The sequence below is a fragment of the Apium graveolens genome, chromosome 7 (assembly GCF_009905375.1).
Source record: "Apium graveolens cultivar Ventura chromosome 7, ASM990537v1, whole genome shotgun sequence".
NCBI classification, from domain to species: Eukaryota; Viridiplantae; Streptophyta; class Magnoliopsida; order Apiales; family Apiaceae; genus Apium; species Apium graveolens.
The window spans coordinates 100,333,645-100,359,359 of NC_133653.1; the positions used below are offsets into that span (position 1 = coordinate 100,333,645).

Genomic DNA, 25,715 nt, shown 5'->3' on the forward strand with positions numbered 1-25,715 from the left:
TGTGTGATAGAAGCCTAGTAGGATACCATCTATTGTTTAAATTGCTTGTCAAGTACTAAAGGCTGGCCACCTTCTGTACTAACTAAGCGATATAACAAGTGTTCATGATCATAGTGATCTCTCAACAAATTCATTTACTTCTATATGATTGATCAAACTTTGGGAAATAGAAATAGCTGAAAAAGGAGTAATAAAGTTGTGGTAGTATTCGGAATGGAAATACATTCGTGATACTAAGGTTGACGTGGTTATTAAAAGGTTATAGAACGCTAACGAGCAAAAGTATAACCAGTATAATATTAGGAACGGAAGGTAGTAGCGATTACGAACTGGAAAAGAATGGGTATTGAGACGCCAAAGCTATAGTGCTAGAAGTTGTGATAAAATTCCATGCGATAGACTTGAAAGAATTTGGAATGATCACTTAACACGGATTGAGTTTTCTTACGATAATAGATCACATGTCAGTATTGAGATATCGCCTTATGAGATCCTTGAGGGAAGACTATGTCGATCTCCCTTATGTTAGGATGAAGTTGTAGAGCGCAAGATGTTCGGACCCGCAGTAGTCCAAAGGATCAAGGATATAAAAGATTTTAATCAGAGGACGACTGGTAGTAGCCCAAGATGGGAACATGAAGTATGTTGATTTGACACGAAAGGACAAGGAATAGGAAGTGGGGGACCTAGTATTGTTATAGGTATTCCCTTGGAAAGGAAGGATGAGGTTCGGAAAGAAACGGAAGCTAAGTCCACGAATTGTTGGACCCTTGGATATATTAAGACATATTGGGAAGATAGCATATGAGCTAGCCCTACCCCCGAATATATAGCAAGTTCATAATGTGTTCCACGTATCAATGTTAAGAAAATGTAATTCGGATGCCAGATAAATAGGGGCATATGAGCGCATAGGCATGCGACCAGACATAACCTATAGGGAGCAACCAGAAAGGGTTATAGATCGAAAAGGGACAAGTGCTTAGGAGAAGGGTTATCAAACTAGTCAGAGTTTGGTGGTAGAACCACAATGTGGGAAAATTTACTCGAGAGTTAGAAAGTGCAATGCTAAGAGAGTATCCCTATTTATTTTCTATTTGATTCCGGGACGGAATCCTTTTAAGGAGGGGAGACTGTAATAACCCCAATTTTTGGAAATTTTTGAAACCCTTATGAATAGTGTTTTTGCTGAATGAGAAAACTTTTCATGCCACACTATGTAGGGGTTCTGTTATGGATATTCTGAGATTTTATTAGTACTCTATATGGTATATAAGTGTATGTAAAGATCGTCAGAATCCAATTCCGAACACTTTGATTTTTCCCGAAAATCTACCAGATACAGAAAGAATTGAGTATAAGGTAACAGAATAAAAAGGATTTAAATTCAAGGATTATAAGAGAGGATCATGAAAGGAATATAATGTATTGAGAAAGGTTAAAGAAACCTAAGTAATAAGATCCCGGGTATGATCCCTCAAACGATAAATGAAAACGAAAGTTAAGTGAACCGTATAACAGATCAGCGGTCATTAGGCAAGCAATTAGGAGTTAATCAAGGAGGTTAGGGATGATGATGTCATCAAACCAACAAGGTGTGGACAAGTGGAAGCATTATGACATGTGCAAGATGACATAAGCATGACAAGGGGTTTTGTTTTGTTGGTTGATTTTGGGCCATGTAAAATTTACCATGGTAAAAAGCTAAAACATTATCCAAGGCCAAAAAGGAGAAGCAACCAAGCAAATATCATAAAACACAAAAATTAGAAGTTGACTTTCCCATTTCAAGAAGAAAGCTCTCGGCTAAAACAAACCCAGCAACTTCAAACTGCCATATCTCCTTCAATACTCACTCAAATGTTGTGTTCTATAGCTCGTTGGAAAGGTATTGAGATATCCTACAACTCTTGTTCACAAGTCTCTTCCAAATAAGCATGGTAAGACCCTCATTTTTACAGTTATTTAAATCGGACTTTTAGAAACTTCAAAGCCTAACTTTGTGTTCTTGATTTCTTTGGAAAGATCAAGCTTGTAGGAGGCTCCCTAAGGCTTCCTAGCAACTTAATACCTCCCAAGGAAGGTATAAATCTTCACACCCTTTAGTAATAAGTTTGAATGTTGAAGTTTGGAGATGGGTTGGATGGATGAGTAGTAATTTGAATGATAAGCATGATTCGAGCTTAATTGTTAAGTAGTTTAGTTAAAGTTGGAGATGTTATAATATATGATTGGATTGAGATCCTTGAGCTTATTATGACTGAAATCAGTAGCATTGATGTGTATCTTGAGTTGTTGTTGATTGGTAGTTGGATTGATATGATTTGGAATGGTAAAAATTTGGGAAATCGCGTAAACATAGCCGTCGTAATGTCCGATTTACTTTAGACTGCTTTTGTTCATAACATTAGGACCCGAGAACTCCCTGCTAGGTTTTGACCATTGCCATGTTTAGATAGTTCATGTTATGAGCTTCGTTTTGATATGTGGTTCGTTTGATTCCGATGAACGGTTTAGGAGAAACGGCCGTTTTAAATAACGACGTTTCGCGAACGAACCCTTACCCCTCGCCTTACTTTGAAACATAGGTTAAAGATCTTAAATGACTAATTTAAGTATAAAACATTTATTTAAGGTGTAATAGGCAGTTGGTAAGACACTCGCGAAGGAATCGCCTTAAAACTCGTAATGGTTAAATTATTAAAAAATGGTGGAGCCGAGGGTACTCGAGTGACTTAAGAGAATCAGTAAGCGCAAAACGAGCGTTAGAGTCTGAGTTGGTTAGAGTATAGATTTACAAGTGACTTTGGTTTAATTCCAACTTACTTGTTGTTTATAGGTTACCAGACTCGTCCCGAGCCATTCGTAACCCCCAGTCGCTCAGGCAAGTTTTCTACCCGATATACTGTTGTTGTGATGTAAATATATGTATATGCATTATCTTGTGATAGTGCATGATTGTTATTAGCAAATTTTGCGATATATTGGAGTATGCTGATATGGTATATATGCATGTCTGTTTCGTAATCTGGTTATCTATCTGTTGATTTCAATGCTTATAGTTGCATAATACCTATGCTAGAAATAAGCAAGTAGTTGCGTATACCCTTAGTATAGGGGATAAAAGGTGAACATATTTCTAAACCGGGAGTCGATGTTCCCGAGTATATTATATATATATATATATATATTTATATATATGGATATAGTTTTTAAAACTATGGATCGAATAAGGTTTATTCGATACCTTTATTTTACTTAATTGAATATTAATTTGAGTATTCATTCGAGGGCTTATGACTCAGTTTATTTTATTATTTGAATATTATTTGAATATTCATTCGAGGGCTTATGACTCAGTTTATATTATTATTGAATATTACTTGGATATTCATTTGAGGATGTATGACTCCTTTATTTTATGAATATTATTTATAGTATTCATTCGAGGTATTATGACTCCGCTTATTACTTAATAATATTCTTTATTGTATTAAAGAATAAGGTGTCGATAATCAAACTTACTTTTGATTATTCAAATAAAGATATTACTTTCGTATAAGTATATCTTTGATTATTTGCTATTCATTTCAAGTATAAGTTTTAATACTTCTACTTCAATTATTTTATAAAGATTATTCTTTATGGGAATATTATTTAAATAATAATATTCAGACATTTTCTAAATATTCTGGGGACTGATTTACTTCATTAAATCAGCTTCACTCCAAACATTCTTAAAAATGTTTTGCGAGTCTTCAAAATGATTTTTTTAAAAGTTAGAGCGGATCCCAAAACTCATTTTTTTAAGATCCTCCTTTCGAAGGGGATTTAAATACTCGCTCAAAACCTGAGGGATCCGGCTCTGTGGTGTGTTTTATATTCGCAACAAGGTTGCTGTTTTGATAAATGAATTGATTACTTACCCAACACTCGGGAAGTAAAATTCTTGGAACAAGTTAATCCATTAACAGGCATCGCCTGGGAAATATCGGTGAGTTCTCCTTTCCAAATAGATACAACTTCTTGGTGGAGCCGTATCAACAAGTTTCTACTTGGGGAAAGTGGGGACAAGCTTTACGTTTCAGAGTCATGGATTTCATCTGAACTAGGAGTGGCGTAAGTGGCCGAGTAGCGCCGGCCCAGCCTTATTATATTGGCCCAAATGGCCTGGAAGTTCCGCTAAGGCGGTCCATTCCTTAGGAGTTCAGTGTTCGGTTGACAAGTAAATCCGACAGGTTCTCCTCTACATGTAGAAAATGGTGGGGTTGCACTACTACGACTGATCATCGTAAGTGGTCTTCCTGGCGCAGCAAACTCCCGTAATGAGTTCATCATCCAATTGGATATTTCTGCAACACTACCCAGAGCACTTCGATAGAAAGGCTATGGTTGGGCGATTGTTGAGTGTTGGCAGGGTCAAGTTTTCAAAATGATGTTTGCATCAAATGAAGTATCTCGTAACTTCATTTTATTTTGATGATATTTTAAAGATTTAATCTATTCAAATCTGGTCTTGTAGTCTCATCTATGTGATGAACTTTGGAAACTAATTATAACTTGAATGGTGGTAGTTCAAGTAGTATTTGGAAAAGATATAAGTATATTAGAGTATCTTGTAACTTCATCTTTTAAACTTATATCTAGTAAATGATTATCTTATGCATGACAAAGATTTTCAGAAAAATGTTGAGACAAGGTTAGATATATGAGATCACCTTGCAACGATATTTTTATACAGTTATACACTGGAACTCTGTGTGTATTATGCATGGAAGAGGACTTCCAATATTTTGAAAAGTATATATGTATATATATACTGAATATTTTGCGACTTCATCGCATTAAGATATCATCTTGGTTCATTTCTTTTGACCAAGACCTTCATGAGTACTATGAGAAGGCTCATATATTGTTAATCATTATACATATTATTTTGGTGGGCTTGCTGCTCACCCTTGCTTTCTTCTTTCATCACACAACATCAGATAGACAAGATGAACATGACCAAGCTCCCAATTCGCGAGCGGATAGGAAACGTTCCGCAGCTTCCTATAGGCATTGATGTCGCTGTAGCTGAGGTAGGAACTACCAATAGGCTAGGCTTTAAACTTTTGATGTATCAGATTATGTATATTTATGAATTGTAATAATGGCAAAGAAATGTAAATTTATTCAGAAACCTGTTTAAGGTGTATTGGCATATAATTGTGGAATAAAACGACTTGTGATTATTTTTGGATATTCATCTCTAAGACTATAACTTGTGGTGTGTGTGTTTATTGTGGGGTCACAGTACAGAGTAGTTGATTATTTATTAAGATTGGGTGTTGTTAAGGGAAATGGAACTCGTGACAACCCGGATCCCCGACCCCGGATTTGGGGGTGTTACAGGGGATACGTAACTTAAAATGTTTATGTTCCTTCACGAGATTAAAACAACAGTTTATTCATACGTACTGAACCATAAAAGAATGGTCAGGGTACTTGCCTTGCAGAGGTTTACAACTAATACCGATTGACCTTGGACTGACTTGGATGCTAGGCTTTATCGCCTTACTAGCAGACTATCCTGGATCCGACTTTGACACTCAGGTCCTTCGCTTGGAATCTGCTGAGCTCGTCGACTGATCACTAGGTTATCTTTAGTCCAACGCCACTTCTCGAGTCATTCGACCAACACCTACAGGGTCGAACTATTCTATGTTAGACGTCTAGGTATGCTTGACATATTCTCGCTAACAGCATACCCATACGATATCAAATACCGAATCGTAATTATACATATTATAATAACACACGCAACAATTAGGGTTCACGTATTCAAGACACGGTTTTGTACTCATTTTCGGAAATCCATCCAATTACAATTCCCAACCATCGATTCAAACCAACAATATCAATCAAAATCCATGAATTTACAAATTCCAACCCAATTACAATTATTAATTATTATTCGCATTTTATACTTATTTATTTTAAAATATTAGGACTCAGATAACGATCATCACATTCCATCGTCGGCTCGCCGAGGCTCATCGTCGACGGCGGTAAAACTTGTGTGTACCCGAATAATTTTGGGTTACCAACGCAACTTTCGGGTTACCAACGCAACTTTTACCGATTAATTGTTAATAATTTCCGCACGAACTATTTATTTCATTTATTTTACTCAAATGAATTTCCCTGCAGAAAATCTTAACCACACAGTCACACGCGCTCAACGCGCTAAAGAGAAAAAAAACAGAGACATAGTATGGACACGAGGCCGCGCCACCATCAGCGCCCCGCCGGAAAAATCGAGGGGGAAGGGCGGCAACAGAGCCACACCAAACGTAGCACACATATATATATTCGCATGTATATACACCCACACAGAGAAAGAACAACTGAGGCAATAATCGAAGGGGAAGACAGCGGCTGGAAGAAGAAAGAAACCGGCCCGAAATACGAAGCAGCCATGAGACTCGCTAGAACCCGGGGCAAAATCGAAGAAAAAGAAAGAAATCAGGGGACAGAAGAAGTGGGGATGAGAGAAGGGATTTAAGAGAGAGAGAGCAGAAATTGATTTTTACCCAAATCAATTGTTATTTATTTTTGTTTTTTTAACAAATCTGATGAATTCAATCGAAATTCAAGAAGCTTTTGCATTTTTATAGTTCAACAACATCATAACATGTGTCCTATTTTCTACTATAGCCCCAAATTTTGTTCGTGCTTTGCAAAATAACGAAAAAACCTACGAACAAAAATTAATCCCAAAAATTACCAAATTAGTCTTAAAATGTTACAAATATCCCGAATTTTATAAAAACATAAATTTCATAATTTTAAAATAATTTTTGAAACGCAATATATACCCGATTTTAACAATTAAACGAACCAACGCGCGGGTGAAATTAATCCCAAAAATTTCCAAAATATTTTAAAATTCTCAGAATATTATAAACTTAATAAAATATGAGTTGCAAAATTTTTGAAGAATTCTGGAATTAAGTACGGATTTTACAAATAAAGGCAATCAGAAAATCATTTAAAGATAAATAATTAATAAAATATTGATTACTCAATTTAATAAAATCCTAAAAGTAATTATAGCAATTATAAAACCATAAAAACGATTTTAGAGACAATCCAAATATTTATGCAAATAAATTTGTATTAAATCCATTTTTAAAAGTGAAACAAAAATAATACAGCTCAATAATTAATTACGCGAACAACCTGTACACCACAAATCACCCATAGATAATAATAAAATGACACATAGCTAACAGAAACTATATACATAATTTATTTATTTAATAATTCCATAAACATACATTTAAATAATATGAAAATATATGAGTTGTTACACTAATCTTGCGACCAAAGTGGACTCCCTGGATACAAGACTAAAAGCAATGGAAGCCTCTCTCACTGTAATTCATTTACATCAAGCCCAACAAACTCAGTTGCTTCAAAAGCTAGTGGCTGCACAGACTTCTACCTCTACTCAACTTGATGCTAACAAAAAGGGGGAGAATGATTCACTTGTCCCAGTTAGTCAAGGAGAGCCAATCAGTGAGGGGAGAATGTGCTTAACATTCAAGTCTACCAAGTAATGGTCCCAGAAATTACTTTTCCTAAGCCACCAGTCTTGGACAGCATTGATCTGATCCAAATAGCAGCTGCTAAGTTGGATTCAAAAACAAATTTCAAAAAGCTTGATGTTGCAGCTGTTGAGAAGGAATTGGATGACAAGTGGAGGAAAATAAATGAAGAAATAATAAAGAAATTTGGTATTATTGAGAAACCAAACAAGACCTTTCATCACTTCTCTCAAGTCAAGCAAATCTCTGTGAATGATATGAGTCTAGGCAGTTTGGAAAAGGGCCAACCTTCATGCATTAAGTCTCCAAAAGCCAACCTGGTTTTGAAGCCTAAAAGGAATTATGCAAAGTCATCAGACAAGAATCCCTTGGATCTCATGTTTGAGACTCCAAAACCAGATGAAAAGAAGCTGTTGGCAAGGTCCATTGCATTCTTCAAAGATCCAACTAATTCAATACAAAAGAAGAGAATTGCCAAAATCTACAGGAATGAGAAAGAAATCTGTGTGGTGGTTGGACACCCTCAGTTTGCAGCAGCTAAAAAGGAGGGAAAAAATCAAGCAAAAAAGAGGCAAGTTGCTTTAGATGCTAAGAAGCTCAAACAGAAGAAAGAGCAAGCTGCTATAGTAGCCAAGCTTCAAGCAGTGGAAGCTGCAACTGAAATCTCTGAAAAGCAACCTGTAGTAGCTGAAGATCAGAATGAGAAAATGCACAAGGAACCTCAAAAGAAAAGAAAGTTCAGATACAAGCTCCATTACAAGAGAAAATTGGACTTCGGTGATGAGGAAATGGAAGATTACATCCCCAAACAGTCTACAACCTCAACTCTAACATCCAAGCCTTCAGCAGTGCAGGATGACTTTAAGGTGGATCCTACAAAGAACTTTCATGGTGAGCCAATAGTTCCCAAGGATGAGCCTATAGACTGGAAAAGTCTGCCTATTCCTAAACTCAACCTACCAATCTTCAAAAAAGAAAAGAAGACAAAGATAAGAGCAATCAAGAAGATCAAGCCTGTGACTCTCAGAACAAAAACCTTAGCCAAAGCTCAACCAACTATCAACAAGAGAGATCTTCTATATATCTGTGACATCAAGGAATTTTCAGATATAAATCTCTACTTGGATGAATTGAAAGAAGTAAGAGGGATTGATGTTCACAGATATCTCCCTGAAAGACTGGTATTCAAATACAAAGGTGGTAGAGAGATCATATGGCCCCTTCAGAGAATTCTCCAAGAAAGTTGTAATGTTTTGATAAAGATCTTCTCATCCTTCAAGAAGAATTTTGGATTCAATGTGACAGCCAAGAAATTGGTTCTAAAGAAATAAAAGAATTGAGGAGCAGAAAAGCCTCAAATGCACTTCCATGAACTCTAACAACTCCCTTCACATGAAGTACAGTGCACTTGAGGCCTTACTGGCTAATGGAATTCATGGATGACAAAGGTGTGAGAAGATTCTTCAGATTGGATGACCAATTGAGCATCTCAAGCAATGAGACTCTACTGGAAATGTAAGAAAAGCTAGATCTGTCAAATGCTGAAGAATTTGAATTCCACAGGCAGCGCCAAAATCAAATTGAAGAAAACAAATGGAAACTTGGGAAGAAATCAGACCATCAAGGAAATAGAAACATCTTCTCAGACTAAAGCAGCACCTTGATAATGATTGTAGGAACTCTTTATACACTTTACTTTGTCCAATTTTCAATAAATTGTAGCACTTACTAGTTTCATTTACTATTATTCAATCTGTACATTTAGGGTATTTTGTTATCATCAAGTTTCTCTTAATTTATGGCTACAATTCTAGTATACATAAATTGGGGGAGATTGTTAGGAATATGTTGTGAACTTGATGATAAGTTAAATAAAATACCTTAGTAGATTTAACTTAGTATTTTTGTAGCTCTCGAAGGATGTTCTAATATAGTCCCGACGGATGACAATTTGACATTCATCGAGAGTATAGCTTATGTAACAATAAGTCTTATAGCACATTTCTGCAAATAACATTATATTAGTTGAGTAGACACTGTAGGATTCTTTAAGTCATGTGGACTACTAGATTGATATGCAGAATAGGTTGGCTAATTGTAAATATAAGATGTCTTGTATGTAACGACAGGGAATTTTTACGAATTAATTATGCGAGTAAAGTGTAATTATGTGAATTATGTGTTATTATGGGAGAATTAAAATATTTAAATAAATATTATATTCCAGTTTGACGTGTCAGCTGGTATAAAGAGAATGATTGTGAAGCGTAGTTGAAAACGCTCAGCGTCGGGCCGTCAGTCAGGACGCGACCGGTTACGCGAAGAATGAATATTAGTAAAAAGGAAAATTTTATGATTAAGTATATTTCATTGCGATACGTGATATGTGAATCTATGTTAAGGTGCATGATTATGTGATTATATGCTTGTATGATATTATTTGAAATTTTAGAAAATAAGAAGTGCATTAATTACTATTTATATAGGTTATAAATGCATTTTTATTCTTTAAGAAAAATAGTTTTTAAAATTATTTTTATTTATAAATTTCATATTTGATTTTATTAAATTTCTAAAATTCTAAGCTATTTTATAATGTCACTCTTGTAATTTATAGATTTATGGTTTTATTTATAAAATATATTCTTTGTAGTTAATTAGATTAATAATTATGTGATTACCAAGTTGCCCTTGCATGCACTTCCACTCACAATATAAGATAAGGGTATTTGTGTCATTAACCACCCCACTATCTCATTTCAACTTAACCAAATTACCATATCATCCTTGCATGCATTTTGTGCTAGTAGTGAGAGAAGGGTAGGTTGCGAAATATTTTGATTAACTTGAATTCTTCATTAACTTGAATACCTTTGCCTTGTTGATTGATTCCCTTGTATACCTCGAACTTGATTTCTAGTACTGCTTCAATAATTCCCTATATTGACCATTGCTTATAATTCAAATTCCTTGAAGTACCTTTATTTGATAACTATCCTTTATTTCCATATCCAAACTTTGTAACTAGATGTACGCCATGTACTACACTTGATATCAGACACTCCTACCTTTGTTGATTATCGTTATAACTCTTTTTCAATACTTTCTTCCTTAGTTGTTGAATCATTGGTACTCATCCTTGATGATCCCGCTTGTGAGAAGATAATTCAATTTATGATAAGAGTCCCATAACTCCAATCCTTAACTGATATTAAATCCTATTATTTAGAATCCTTGTAATTTCTCCCTAGCATCAGTTTTATAAAAGATAATTGCTCTTTTAAAAAAGGATGTATTCTTGATTTAGTGGATAGGACTCAGACGCAAGTCCCTTTCACACCAATTGATAGGGTTAAATGTTGCCTAGGGATCCCATTATATTTGAGAACCCAACGCAGTTCAGGATTACTTCGCGGCTGATCACCGGCTGTAATCCGTAGCGTCATAAAATGATTTTGAGCAATGATTTGGTTAAAGAGTTTTTATTTGAATAATGATGCCATAATACCATATATCTTGTTCCATGATATTATTATGCTTTTCTGATATGATTTCTGCTATTGAATTGCGATGAATGTCGGCTTTCACCCTATCTTGATCCTTGATTCTTGAAAGTCCAACCCTTTCTTCATAACCTTTGTATAGCCAAAGATAGAAATCTGCCACCTAGAGATTTAAAAGTAGAATGCCTCAGACTTTACTATTGTTACTATTATTGCTTTATAGAACTGCTATGTAGTTACTTGCTGAGCTATTGTGCTCATATATATTTACTTTGCTCTAACCATGGCAGTTAAGAAAGAAGATGGCCATACTTACGCGTTCAGCTCGCATGAGCATTCCTGGAAGTCCCTACTGTGTCATAGGTTTCCGGATGCCAGAGCAGGTAGCAGTAAGTGTGAGCACGCACAGTAGTTGGAAGGTGGTAAAGATGCAATGGGTTATATGTCAGATCCAAGTCGGAATCGATTTGCAAATTAAAGATTATTTTGGGTTGTAATATATATTATCTGGATGGTAGTTGTAATCTTGTCTCAAACTTAATCCTGTTTAGATCCTGTTAATAGTTAATCGGGGTTTATGCTTATTTATTGTTAGTTTATTGGTGTGTGGGTCCTCATTTCCTAACCCCGAGATTGAGGGCGTCACAAGTTTCGTATCAGAGCTACATGATCTAGTCCCTGAGACAAGTTAGGATAAAAAGGGTATTTTGGGTATATATCTATGTCGCGAGAGTGTTCGACTCATATAGAGTTGAGTTAGACTATTAGGTATAGTCTAAGAAAAGTGAACAGGTTAAAATTGCAACTAGAAGTAGGGTATGAGTCAGTCGAAAGTCTTATTTAACCGTAACACCGTTTTTTATTTGCGGTTTTGTGTTTTCTCTCAGAACCCCAGTAGTGGTAGTGATTCTGATTCAGAGATTAGTTTGACCGGTATCCTAGTGGGCTCTATTCCACCCTCTTCAGAGGAGCCTATGTAGGTGAGTTCAGATGAGGAGGAGGATCCATCTGAGAGTAGTGAGATCCCTATGCAGATATCACCCTTGAGGCCAGAGTCAGAGACCCCAGCCCTGAGCCAAAGTCTGAGATGCCTAAGATTGTGCATGTTAGTGTTGGTGGCAAGTTAGCCCACGATCGAGATTTTGTTTACTCTCGCATTCCTGAGTTGGGAGCTTTGGTGGATAGGCTAGCTCGAGAGTCTAGGCAAAGGACTTTAGTTATGAAGGATGAGTGGAGAGTCCAGATTCAAATGGTGGAGCAGATTACCCGGAGGAGATTAGATGAGGGACTATCTACTAGTGATGCAGATGCTGAGGCCCAGAGGGTGCATAAGATCATTCGCTGGATGTTGTCTGTCTTGAGGGAGATCTTGGATAATTAGATGATGATGACCATATAGGACCTTTGGTAGGAGCAGTAGTTGATAAGTGGCATTTTATACCACTTAGAACGTCTTAAAATGGCTTAAATTGGTGTCTTGAAATCAAGTATTTTGTGTATTTGATGCGTTTTTCTAGTGTTTATGCATTTCAGGGTATTAGTTGCATTTCGGGGGAGGAATCATCAAGAATAAGCCTTGGCATGTGTTCACCATTGCGAGAGGAAAGGAATGGGCAGATTACGGCGAAGAAACGGAGCAAACCTGGATTTTTTCCAATGGAGGCCTGCGCAGCAATGCTGAGCGGCCGCGCAGCAACCTGCGCGCCCGCGCAGCTATGCTGAGCGGCCGCGCAGGGTCGGGGAAAAAGATAAATTATTTTAGACTTCTACTTCTGTTTGGCTTCCAACTTCTATGTAATCTGAGTTTTATGGGACTATTATATAGGTAGATTTGAGACGTTTTCACAGAGAGTATTAAGGAGATTATGTTTTAGATTGTGTTTTACGCAAGAAGCGAAGGAGATAAGGAAGAAGACCGATTTAGCATACCGCAACGAAGAGGAAGCATATATTCTTGTGATTCTTGTTTCGTTGTAACGTTGGATGCTAGTTTTCTTGCTTTGACTTATTTACTCTTGTGACGTACTCTGTTTTAATATAATTAGTTTAGTTATTATTTTCTTGTGTTTGTTTGTCATGATTTCATATGAACCCATGATGGCGATAAGTTCTATTATGGGCTAATCGTGATCATGGGGTTGCAACGGATTTATTATGGAATTCTTTAGTTAATTGTTTAATACTTTAGTGTGTGATGATTGCTTGATATCTAGTATTGGTTGTACGTATTCGTCTTATGTGCGTCGCGAACATATAAGATAGGGTGTTAATCTCTTGTGAAGCGACGGTGGATCTTGAGATTTAGAACTTGCCATGCTAGCATAGGTTCATGTACATTGTGCATGATTAGTGGGTAACTCTAACAGTTTTATTTGCCCTATGTAATCAAAAGGAATAACTTGTGCTTAAATCGTTGTGTTGTTAATTTCTGTAGACATATAGGAACTCAACATAATTGATGACTATTCAACTTCTATCTTAATTGTGGAAGCTTGGTAGAATGGTATTAGTACAATGAAAGTTGGCTTTTATCAGTTTCGTGTTATTCGGTTAATATCATCACTGTCACATGCTAAAGGTAATAACAATGGCTATAGAAGGAAGTAATAATGAAGTTGTGATCTCATGAGTGTTTTATTATTGATAAATTGAAGTGTTAGTTAAGTGGTTAATTAAGTAGTTAATTATAGTTAATATTTAATCAACAATTTTAAGTGTTATTATCTTAACATTGAGAAGTAATCATACATTGGTGAGTGAGTTTAATTAGACAATAATTTAGTCTGAGTCTCTGAGGGAACGAACTAGAAAGTATTCTATATTACTTGCGAACACATATACTTGCGTGAATATTAGCGCGTGTTTTCGCCCTAACAAGTTTTGGCGCCGCTGCCGGGGACTCGGCGTATTTGTTTAGTTTATGTACTTACCATCATTGGTCATTAGGACTCAGTGATTAGGACTTAGTAGTTAATTACTCTTTTCGGTTGTGTTTCAGGTACTTTAGCAAGCGTTTATGCAAACTCGTTCTCGTGCTCGCAAGAGGACTTTAGATACAGCTGAGGAGACAGACGAAGTTCTTGATATTCCGGAGAAGTTAGATTTTGAGGATTCGGATTCAGGAACTGAACAGAAAGAACCAGTAAACATGGGAGATCGTATTGTTCAAGCTGATCCAGCTCTTATGGATTTTTCTCGGCCTAAAATCGATGACATTCAGTCAAGCATCCTTCATCCGGCTATTCAAGCTAACACCTTTGAAATCAAGCCGGGCACTATTCAGATGGTGCAGAATTCTGTTTCTTTTGGAGGAGCGGCAACTGAAGACCCCAACATGCACATAAGGAATTTTGTCGAGATCTGCAGCACTTTTAAGTATAATGGCGTGACTGATGAGGCTATAAAGTTGAGGCTTTTCCCATTCTCACTGAGGGATAAGGCTAAAGACTGGTTACATTCTGAACCAGCTGGGTCCATCACTATGTGGCAAGATCTTGTGCAAAAGTTTCTGGTGAAGTTTTATCCAATGGCAAAGACTGCTGCTATGAGGAGTGCTCTTACTCAGTTTGCGCAGCAACCTACAGAATCTATGTGCGAGGCTTGGGAACGCTACAAGGAAATGTTGAGAAAATGTCCACATCATGGAATGCCGGATTGGATGGTGATCACTGGTTTCTATAATGGTTTGGGGGCCCAATCTCGGCCCATGCTCGATGCAGCAGCTGGAGGCGCCTTATGGGCTAAAAGCTATACTGAGGCGTATAATCTTATCGAGACGATGGCTGCAAATGAGCATCAAAACCCAACTCAGAGGATGACATCAGGCAAGGTAGCAGGTATTCTGGAAGTTGATGCAGCCACCGCTATTGCAGCCCAGCTCCAAGCGCTATCAATGAAGGTTGATTCTCTGGCTACGTATGGAGTTAATTAAATAGCTATGGTTTGTGAGCTTTGTGCAGGTTCTCATGCTACGGATCAGTGTTCTCTTGTCAACGAATCTGTTCAGTATATGAATAATTATCAGCGACAACAGTAGCCTGTGCCAGCGACCTATCATCCTAACAACAGAAATCATCCAAATTTCAGTTGGGGGAATAATCAGAATGCTATTCAGCCACCATATCAGTAAGGAGTGAGTAAACAGTTTAACCCACCTGGATTCCAGCAACCACAGCAGTATGCTACAAGGCAATCATATCCTCAACAGGGAAGTGCAGCTGCACCCACTAGTGCTGATTTTGAGGAACTGAAGCTGTTGTGCAAGAATCAGGCGGTTTCTATCAAGACCTTGGAAAATCAAATCGGTCAATTAGCCAATGCAGTGCTCAATCGTCAACCTGGCACTCTTCCCAGTGACACGGAAGTACCAGGCAGGAAGGAAGCTAAAGAGCAAGTCAAGGCTATTATATTAAGGTCTGGAAAAGTAGCTGATGCTGAAAAGGTAAAAGAAGTAGAAGCTGAAATTAGAGATGAAGAATCTAAGCAAAAGGAGAAAGCGGCGGAACCAAGGAAGACTACTGTTGAACACACTCTGCCTGAGGCTAATACAGGGGAGAAACAACTTTATCCTCCACCACCTTTTCCTAAGAGATTGCAGCAACAAAAGCTGGATAGACAGTTCGGGAAGTTTCTGGAGGTGTTCAAGAAACTTCACATCAATATACCTTTCGCTGAGGCTCTGGAACAAATGCCTAGTTATGCGAAGTTTATGAAGATTATTCTTTCAAGGAAGGTGAAACTGGATGACCTTGAAACCGTTGCTCTCACGGAAGAATGCAGCGCTGTTTTGCAGCAAAAGTTACCACCAAAACTGAAAGATCCAGGAAGCTTCACCATTCCTTGTACCATTGGCAATCTAACTTTTGACAAGTGCCTTTGTGACTTGGGAGCAAGCATTAATCTGATGCTGTTGTCGATCTTTAAAAAGCTGGATCTGCCTGATCCAAAACCCACATACATGTCGCTACAATTGGCTGACCGTTCCATTACTTACCCAAGGGGCATAGTTGAAGATGTGCTCGTCAAGGTGGATAAGCTCTTCTTTCCAGCAGATTTTGTTATTCTGGATTTTGAGGAAGATAAGAAGATTCCCATAATCTTGGGAAGGCCTTTCTTGGCTACTGGCCGTACCTTGATAGATGTGGAAAAAGGTGAACTTACTATGCGGGTCCAAGATCAGGATGTAACCTTCAATGTATTCAAGGCAATGAAATTCCCTACAGAAGATTAGGAGTGCTTAAAAGTGGATGTGATTGATACTGCGGTTACTTCGGAACTCGATCACATGCTAATGTCTGATGCATTGGAAAAGGCCTTAGTGGGGGATTTTGACAGCGATGATGAAGATAGCAACAGGCAATTACAATATCTGAACGCTTCTCCATGGAAGCGAAAGCTGGACATACCATTTGAATCTCTTGGTACTTCTGACCTTAAGAATGCTGAAGGGAAGCTCAAACCATCAATAGAGAAAGCACCTACCTTGGAGCTCAAACCATTACCTGAACACTTGAGGTATGCTTTTTTAGGTGATTCATCTACGTTACCTGTTATTATTTCATCTGACCTTTCAGGTAGTGAGGAAGACAAGCTCTTAAGGATTTTGAGAGAATTCAAATCGGCTATAGGATGGACCATAGCAGACATCAAGGGGATAAGTCCTTCATATTGTATGCATAAAATTCTGCTAGAGGAAGGTAGTAAGCCAACTGTGGAACAGCAGCGAAGACTGAATCCCATCATGAAGGAGGTGGTGAAGAAAGAAATTCTGAAATGGCTAGATGCAGGCATCATTTATCCTATTTCTGACAGCTCGTGGGTGAGCCCTGTACAATGTGTACCTAAGAAGGGAGGTATCACTGTGGTCGCAAATGAAAAGAATGAGCTCATCCCTACTCGAACAGTTACAGGATGGAGAGTATGCATGGATTATAGAAAATTGAACAAAGCCACAAGGAAGGATCACTTCCCTCTTCCATTTATTGATCAGATGCTTGACAGATTGGCGGGTCATGAGTATTTTTGTCTTCTGGATGGTTATTCCGGGTATAATCAGATTTGTATTGCACTAGAGGATCAGGAAAAGACTACCTTCACTTGTCCATTCGGCACATTTGCTTTTCGCAGAGTTTCGTTTGGGTTATGTGGCGCCCCGGCCACTTTTCAGAGATGTATGATGGCTATATTCTCTGACATGATTGGAAATAACGTCGAAGTGTTCATGGATGACTTCTCCGTCTTTGGACACTCATATGATGAATGTTTGAATAATCTGCGCGCCGTACTCAAAAGATGCGTGGAAACTAATTTGGTGCTTAATTGGGAGAAATGTCATTTTATGGTGCGTGAAGGCATTATCCTTGGGCATAAGGTCTCTAGCAAGGGTCTGGAGGTGGACAAGGCCAAGGTGGGAGTCATTGAAAATCTTCCCCCACCTAATTCTGTGAAAGGAATCCGTAGTTTTCTTGGTCATGCGGGTTTTTATCGGCGATTCATCAAGGACTTTTCAAAGATATTTAAGCCGTTGTGCAATTTGCTTGAGAAAGATGTGCCGTTCAAATTTGATGATGAATGTTTGGCAGCATTCGAGACTCTCAAGGAGAGTTTGATCACTGCACCAGTTATTACAGCACCAGATTGGACAGAACCGTTTGAGATGATGTGTGATGCGAGTGATTATGCGGTAGGTGCAGCTCTGGGACAGCGCAAGAAAAATCTCTTCCATGTGGTCTACTATGCGAGTAAGACTTTAAATGGTGCCCAATTGAACTACACCACTACTGAGAAGGAGCTTTTGGCTATAGTCTTTGGCTTTGAGAAATTTCGATCTTATCTGCTTGGTACGAAAGTAACAGTATTTACTGATCATGCAGCTACTCGCTATCTGGTTTCTAAAAAGGATTCGAAGCCGAGACTCATTCGTTGGGTGCTTTTACTTCAGGAATTTGAGTTAGAAATCAAAGATAGAAAAGGTACTGAGAATCAAGTAGCTGACCATCTCTCTAGGTTGGAGAATCCCGATTCTACTTCACAAGATAGGACGTTAATCAATGAATCTTTTCCGGATGAGCAGTTGTTTGCAATTCAGGAGGAAGAACCATGGTTTGCAGATATTGTAAACTATCTCCTCAGCAACATAATGCCTCCTAATTTAACATCCGCTCAAAAGAAGAAGTTTCTGTATGAGGTGAAGTGGTATATGTGGGATGAACCATATTTGTTTAGACAGGGAGCTGACCAGATCATCAGGAGATGTATCCCGTTCTGTGAGACGGAGGGGATATTACGAGACTGCCATTCCACAGTTTATGGTGGACACTATGGAGGTGAGAAGACGGCAGCTCGTATTCTGCAAGCAGGTTTTTTCTGGCCTACTTTGTTCAAGGATGCTCATCAGTTTGTTTTAAGGTGTGATCATTGCCAAAGAGTGGGAAATTTGTCAAGGAAGGATGAAATGCCATTAAATGTGATGCTTGAAGTCGAGGTCTTTAATGTATGGGGAATCGATTTCATGGGGCCTTTTATCTCGTCTTGCAATAATCAGTACATCTTGCTGGCAGTCGATTATGTCTCAAAATGGGTTGAAGTTAAAGCTTTACCGACAAATGATGCAAAGGCAATGCTAAATTTTCTTCATAAGCAAATTTTTACAAGGTTTGGAACACCTCGGGTAATCATAAGTGATGAAGGATCGCATTTTTGCAACTGTAAGTTCACTTATATGATGCAGCGTTATAATGTGAATCATTGAGTAGCTACTGCCTATCATCCGCAAACAAATGGTCAAGCGGAAGTGTCTAACAGAGAGATAAAGCGTATTCTAGAGAAGGTTGTTTGTCCGTCAAGGAAGGATTGGTCTTTAAAGCTCGATGAAGCTGTTTGGGCTTACAGAACAGCATACAAAACTCCACTTGGGATGTCACCGTTTCAGTTGGTGTACGGTAAGGGATGTCATCTACCGGCGGAGCTTGAGCATAAGGCCTACTGGGCATTGAAGAAATTGAACCTGGATTTAGATGCAGCTGGTAAGAAAAGAATGCTTCAGCTTAATGAACTTGATAAATTTTGACTTCAAGCGTACGAGAATAACAAAATGTATAAGGAAAAGGTGAAGAGGTGGCACGATAGGAAGCTACATCCTAAGTTATTTGTGCCAGGGCAACAAGTTCTTTTATTCAACTCTCGGCTCCGACTTTTTCCTGGAAAGTTGAAATCAAGGTGGTCTGGACCTTTTATTTTCAAAACTGTGTTTCCACATGGAGCGGTGGAAATTTTTGAGAATGATTCGGACCAAGCATTCAAGGTTAACGGTCAGCGGTTGAAGCACTACTATGGGGACATGGCAAACCGAGAGGTGGTTAGTGCCATTTTGTTGACTACTTGAGAAAGGTACGGAACGTCAAGCTAATGACGAAAAAGAAGCGCTGCGTGGGAGGCAACCCATGAATTGTTGTTACAGGAACCCTTAGAAGTTAATAACCTATCCAAAAACACAAAAAAATCAGAAAACAGGGGCTGAAATTTTTTTTTTCCAGAGACCCTCTGCGCGCCCGCGCAGCTATGCTGAGCGGTCGCGCAGCTTGCTGCGCGCCCGTGCAGATATGCTGAGCGGCCGCGCAGGGGTCGAGTTCCAGAAATTTTTTTTTACAGTTTAGAAAAAAAAAAAAACAAAAACACAAAAACAGTTTTAGCCCATAAACCCACGAATTATTCCCACTACCCCATCATTTTATCCCTTAATTCCCAAACCCTAATCTAATCCACACCCTATATATACATACACCTATCCTACATATCTCCCACAAAACTTCCTATACTTAAACCCTCTCACAAACATCAAAAATCAGTTCTTACACACTTTTATTCACGAATCAATGGCACCCAAGAGAGCACGCACTATTGACAGCAGCAGCACAGTTCCTACTGCTGATTCATCGAGGGGTACTGCTGCAAGGCCTCGGTTAACTGACAGAGCTGCGGAGGAGGAGTACACTAGGCTGTTGGGGAAGCCGATTCTGAAGGAGAGGGGGTTTTTACCATCAGGGAGGGATGGTAAGTTGTTACCCATGATTGCAGAGAAGGGGTGGATAGCTTTTTGTGAGTCACCCGAAGCAGTACCGATGAGTGTTGTTCGCGAGTTCTACACAAACGCGAAGGCTGAAAAGAATGGGTTTCTGTAGTCCGTGGGCTGACGGTTGATTATCATCCTACGGCGATTCGCCGTGTGATTGGACAGCGAGAGAGGAAGCCCAAGGAGGAGAACTGGAATAAAAAGACTGCTGAGGATTTTGACTTGGATTTGATTTGTGCAACTCTATGTCGACCGGGCACAGTTTGGAACCGCAGTCCAGCCAATAATGAGTATCGTCACTTTTCGGCGATCGCCATGAACATGTATGCCCGTGCATGGAATGCATTTATATGTGCTAATATTTTCCCTTCTTCACATGCACACGAGGTCACAGTTGAGAGAGCACAGCTATTGTGGGGAATTCTGAATGAGGAATACTATATGGACCTTGGTGAGTTTATCTACCAAGGAATTCTGAAGTTTTTGAGGGGAGCAAAGCATATGAACATCCCTTATGCATCTACGGTTACGAAGCTATGCCGAGCAGTGGGAGTGAACTGGCCGGCTCATGAGCAGTTGCAGTTGCCAGCAGCTCCGATTGATTCTGGCACTCTGAATGGGATGCAGGAGTGGACCGGTGGTGAGCCTGAGGAGTATGGGCTGGGTTATCGTCTTCCAGGAGGGCATCCAGCACGAGGTGCTACTATGGCTAGACCAGGGCGTGGTGAGGCTGGTTCTTCGAGAGCTCAGGAGGGTGCTGGGATGGGTGATGCCCAGTATAGGAGGCTTTCACGGCGGATGGATGCCATGTATGAGACGCAGAGCAGGTTTGCTCAGGAGCTCACCCTTGCGTTAGGGACTGCTTTTCGAGGCCATGGAGCTGATATCCAGTGGCCAGTTTTTGGTGAGGACTCTGCATACCCGCCGCCTGATACTCCACCCACTGAGGGTGATGATGATGATGACTCCGAGTAGGTATTCCCTGTGTTCCTTTCTACTACTTTCACTGAGGACAGTGAAGATTTTTAGTTTGGGGGTGGTAGTTAAGGAATATTGTGTGTGTGTCATTTAGTTGCATATTCATGATAGTTTAGTCATTTAGTTGCATAATTTATGCCATTTAGTTTTTTTTTATGAATGTCATGTAGCTCATGCATTTACCATGATCGCTTTTGCAATGATTTGTTGACTGAATTGTGATATTGATGCGAGTGTAGTGATAGCATTAAAGTGATATTAAGTTGTGTAGGTTGATATGCATGCTAGAAACAATTGTAAGTCCACTAAGTCTTAAAGAATGCGTAAGGGCTAGATTGTTGTTATGATTTGGTTATTTTCAAGGTCAATCTACTTATTATGCTTAGAATTCGATTATAGGTTCTTAGTGATAAAGACATGAAAAAGAAAAATTTTGGAGAAAAAATATGGAAGTTGTTGCTAGTTGTGGCTAGGCGTCAAATGGCTAGTAGCCGGCTTGCATATGTTGCGAGTAGTCTAGGGTTGAGCAAGATGGAGCGAAACGCACTTGCTCAGAAGAAATTAAAAAAAAAATATATTTTTGCATAATTGATCAAGAGTGGGCTCTTTGGTATTCGAGTTATTAAGTTCTTAGGGGACTTTGTGCCTAGTGACCTAAGGCTTTTAGAGTTTGGGATCCGCTAACCTAACGCTCGTTACATGGATACCATTGTATAAGTCTTTTGTGGACCTCACTCATTGCACGGTCAATTAAGCATTTGAGTTGTAAATAAAAAGCACGATTCCGTAGTAAGCTCCAGAGTTCTTGTAGTGTTGTATATCACTTTGTGCCTAGAATTTTTATTCTTTGTATAATTGTAGGATTGCCTTGAGGATAGTCTAGTCATAGTAATTGGTCTAGTTCCGAAGCATATCTGTTAAGCATTTGCACACACCACGTTTCTGGCTGTATGTCCGTTTGCATGAGTTTATTGATCTTTAGTTGTCTAACTGCATTCGTTGAGATGTGACAATTTGGTTGGTTAATTGTAGTAAGGGGGATCGTTGCATTTTCATATATATTGCATTCATGCATATTTTTATTTGTTTTTGAGTCTGTGACGCTTGAGGACAAGCATCGATTTAAGTTTGGGGATATGATAAGTGGCATTTTATACCACTTAGAATGTCTTAAAATGGCTTAAATTGGTGTCTTGAAATCAAGTATTTTGTGTATTTGATGCGTTTTTCTAGTGTTTATGCATTTCAGGGTATTAGTTGCATTTCGGGGGAGGAATCATCAAGAATAAGCCTTGACATGTGTTCACCATTGTGAGAGGAAAGGAATGGGCAGATTACGGCGAAGAAACGGAGCAAACCTGGATTTTTTCCAGTGGAGGCCTGCGCGCCCGCGCAGCAATGCTGAGCGGCTGCGCAGCAACCTGCGCGCCCGCACAGCTATGCTGAGCGGCCGCGCAGGGTTGGGGAAAAGATAAATTATTTTAGACTTCTACTTCTGTTTGGCTTCCAACTTCTATGTAATCTGAGTTTTATGGGACTATTATATAGGTAGATTTGAGACGTTTTCACAGAGAGTATTAAGGAGATTATGTTTTAGATTATGTTTTACGCAAAAAGCGAAGGAGATAAGGAAGAAGACCGATTTAGCACACCGCAACGAAGAGGAAGCATATATTCTTGTGATTCTTGTTTCGTTGTAACGTTGGATGCTAGTTTTCTTGCTTTGACTTATTTACTCTTGTGACGTACTCTGTTTTAATATAATTAGTTTAGTTATTATTTTCTTGTGTTTGTTTGTCATGATTTCATATGAACCCATGATGGCGATAAGTTCTATTATGGGCTAATCGTGATCATGGGGTTGCAACGAATTTATTATGGAATTCTTTAGTTAATTGTTTAATACTTTAGTGTGTGATGATTGCTTGATATCTAGTATTGGTTGTACGTATTCGTCTTATGTGCGTCGCGAACATATAAGATAGGGTGTTAATCTCTTGTGAAGCGACGGTGGATCTTGAGATTTAGAACTTGCCATGCTAGCATAGGTTCATGTACGTTGTGCCTGATTAGTGGGTAACTCTAACAGTTTTATTTGCCCTATGTAATCAAAAGGAATAACTTGTGCTTAAATCGTTGTGTTGTCAATTTCTGTAGACATATAGGAACTCAACATAATTGATGACTATTCAACTTCTATCTTAATTGTGGATGCTTGGTAGAATGGTATTAGTACAATGAAAGTTGGCTTTTATCAGTTTCGTGTTATTCGGTTAATATCATCACTGTCACATGCTAAAGGTAATAACAATGGCTATAGAAGGAAGTAATAATGAAGTTGTGATCTCATGAGTGTTTTATTATTGATAAATTGAAGTGTTAGTTAAGTGGTTAATTAAGTAGTTAATTATAGTTAATATTTAATCAACAATTTTAAGTGTTATTATCTTAACATTGAGAAGTAATCATACATTGGTGAGTGAGTTTAATTAGACAATAATTTAGTCTGAGTCTCTGAGGGAACGAACTAGAAAGTATTCTATATTACTTGCGAACGCGTATACTTGCGTGAATATTAGCGCGTGTTTTCGCCCTAACAGTAGTTATCGATATTGTTGTATTATGTTTGGTTTTCTATGGTTGTAGTCAGTAGAGGCTAGTTAGAAGTTGAGGGTAGGAAGGGGGATGTTTTCCAGCTTTTCCTCTATTTTATCCTGCTGTATCATTGTACCTTATGCCCGATCTTATTATACCTAAACTTCTTTATTATGAACTGTTGAAGCCTTATATAAATCTTTCGCCTTATAAACCCTGGAAATCTTTATCAACTCTTTTACATATCATGTTTCTAAATACCTTGTAAATCGTATCTTGTACCATGTGAGGACCATAACTGAGGAGCGAATTATGTAGTATTAGGATTGCATGTGCAAGTGGGTAAAGCTTAAAACCCACAAATAGTTTCAAAAATAATCTTTATTGTTATATATTCCATGTTATCATATTACTAAATAATCGCTCAATCAAGATTATAAAGAATGGTCATATCACCAAACCACCAATCAAAAACTCAAACCCAAGACCAAGAACTAAACCAAGATACTACTATGATGAACCGACTTATTCAACTATTGCAACAACATGTAGACCCTAAAGTCAGAAACTTCAAACATTTGCAGTCCGTGCATCCCCCATAGTTTGTAGGATTGCCAGAACCAATTAAAGCTCAATCGTGGTTGAGAGAAATGGAAAAGCGTTTGAGTTAGCGGAAGTTAAGGATGAGAAAAAGGCGCCATACGCAAGTTATTACCTTTAGGTTGAGGAAAGTTATAGGTAGAAATATTCAAAGGCGCTGCTTGAAGGAAAAGTTATAATCTGGGAGAAGTTTACGGAGATGTTTTAGGGAAGTATTTTCCAAATTATATGCAAGACCAGTTGGAGATGAGGTTTCTGAATCTGAGACAAGAAGACGTGATTTGTTTTAAGTACAATCAAGAAGGTCACTATTCGACGGAATGCCCAAGTGAAGCAGGGAAGATGGAATTGACTTATTTTAAATATGGAAAGGTGGGCCATATGGCAAGGAACTGTAAGGAGCCTGTTCAGAAGGCGAATGTACTTAGGATTACTGGACCTTCACCCTCTACAGCACCAGCAGCTCAGCCAAGGGCAAGGACGTTCAACATGACAATGAAAGATGTTGTGTAGAATGCGGATGTGGTGGCAGGTATGCTTGATATAAACTTAGTAGAAGTTAAAGTGTTAATGGATTCTGGAGCAACTAGATCCTTTATTGCTGAAAGTGTTATTGCTAGATTAAAGTGTGTTGCATACCCTCTCGAACCTAATTTGATTAGAGAAGCAGCGAATCAAGAAAGAGTTACTGCCAAGAGAATCTGTCCCATTTGCGATAGGATTATAGAAGGTCGACACTTTTCCACTGACTTAATTATTTTCAAGTTAAGAGAATTCGACGTTCTATTATGGATGGATTGGTTTTCAAACCACTATGTGCAAATCGAATATAGAAGTAATAAAGTGAAATTAGAGACCAAGGATGGTATTGAAGTGATATTCAAAGGAAAGAAGCAAGAGGAGAAGTTTCTAATGGCTATCCAAATGAAGAGACTGCTACGACATGGGTGTGAAGCGTATTTAGTACATATGAAGGATGTAAAAAAGGAGTCCTTTAGGATTGAAGATATTCCAGTAGTTAAATATTTTCCCGATAAGTTTCCAGATGAATTACCTGGACTACCTCCAGATCGAGAGGTCGAGTTTATGATTTATTTGGCTCCTGGAACGAAATCAATATCGAAAGCTCCCTATCAAATGGCGCCTGTCGAGATAAAAGAGTTAGCGACGTAGTTGCAGGAATTTCTGGATAAAGGAGTTATTTGCCTAAGTGTATCCCTGAGGGGTGCACCAGTGCTATTTGCAAATAAGAAAGATGAAAGTCTGAGGCCGTGTATCAATTATCGTGAATTGATTGAGTTGAGGAATAAGAATAAGTATCCTCTACCGTGAATCGATGACTTGCTTTGATAAATGGGAAGGAGCTGCTTGTTTCTC

At 38.5% G+C, this 25,715-nt stretch overlaps 1 protein-coding gene and 1 non-coding gene across 2 annotated transcripts; one reads left to right on the top strand and one right to left on the bottom strand.

Moving 5' to 3' along the window:
• Positions 1-14,636: 14,636 nt before the first annotated feature.
• On the bottom strand, positions 14,637-14,743 carry LOC141675559 (small nucleolar RNA R71). The gene has a single exon (XR_012556206.1). It is a non-coding gene; the product is annotated as a small nucleolar RNA R71 (small nucleolar RNA).
• Positions 14,744-24,908: 10,165 nt separating this feature from the next.
• Positions 24,909-25,511, top strand: LOC141673904 (uncharacterized). The gene has a single exon (XM_074480632.1). It carries the CDS (start codon positions 24,909-24,911, stop codon positions 25,509-25,511), a length of 603 nt encoding a protein of 200 aa, XP_074336733.1.
• The last annotated feature ends 204 nt before the right edge of the window (positions 25,512-25,715 follow it).

Bases quoted from the DNA above. Each gene is read 5' to 3' on its own strand.
- LOC141673904 (XM_074480632.1), top strand. From the start codon at position 24,909: ATGGATTCTGGAGCAACTAGATCCTTTATTGCTGAAAGTGTTATTGCT.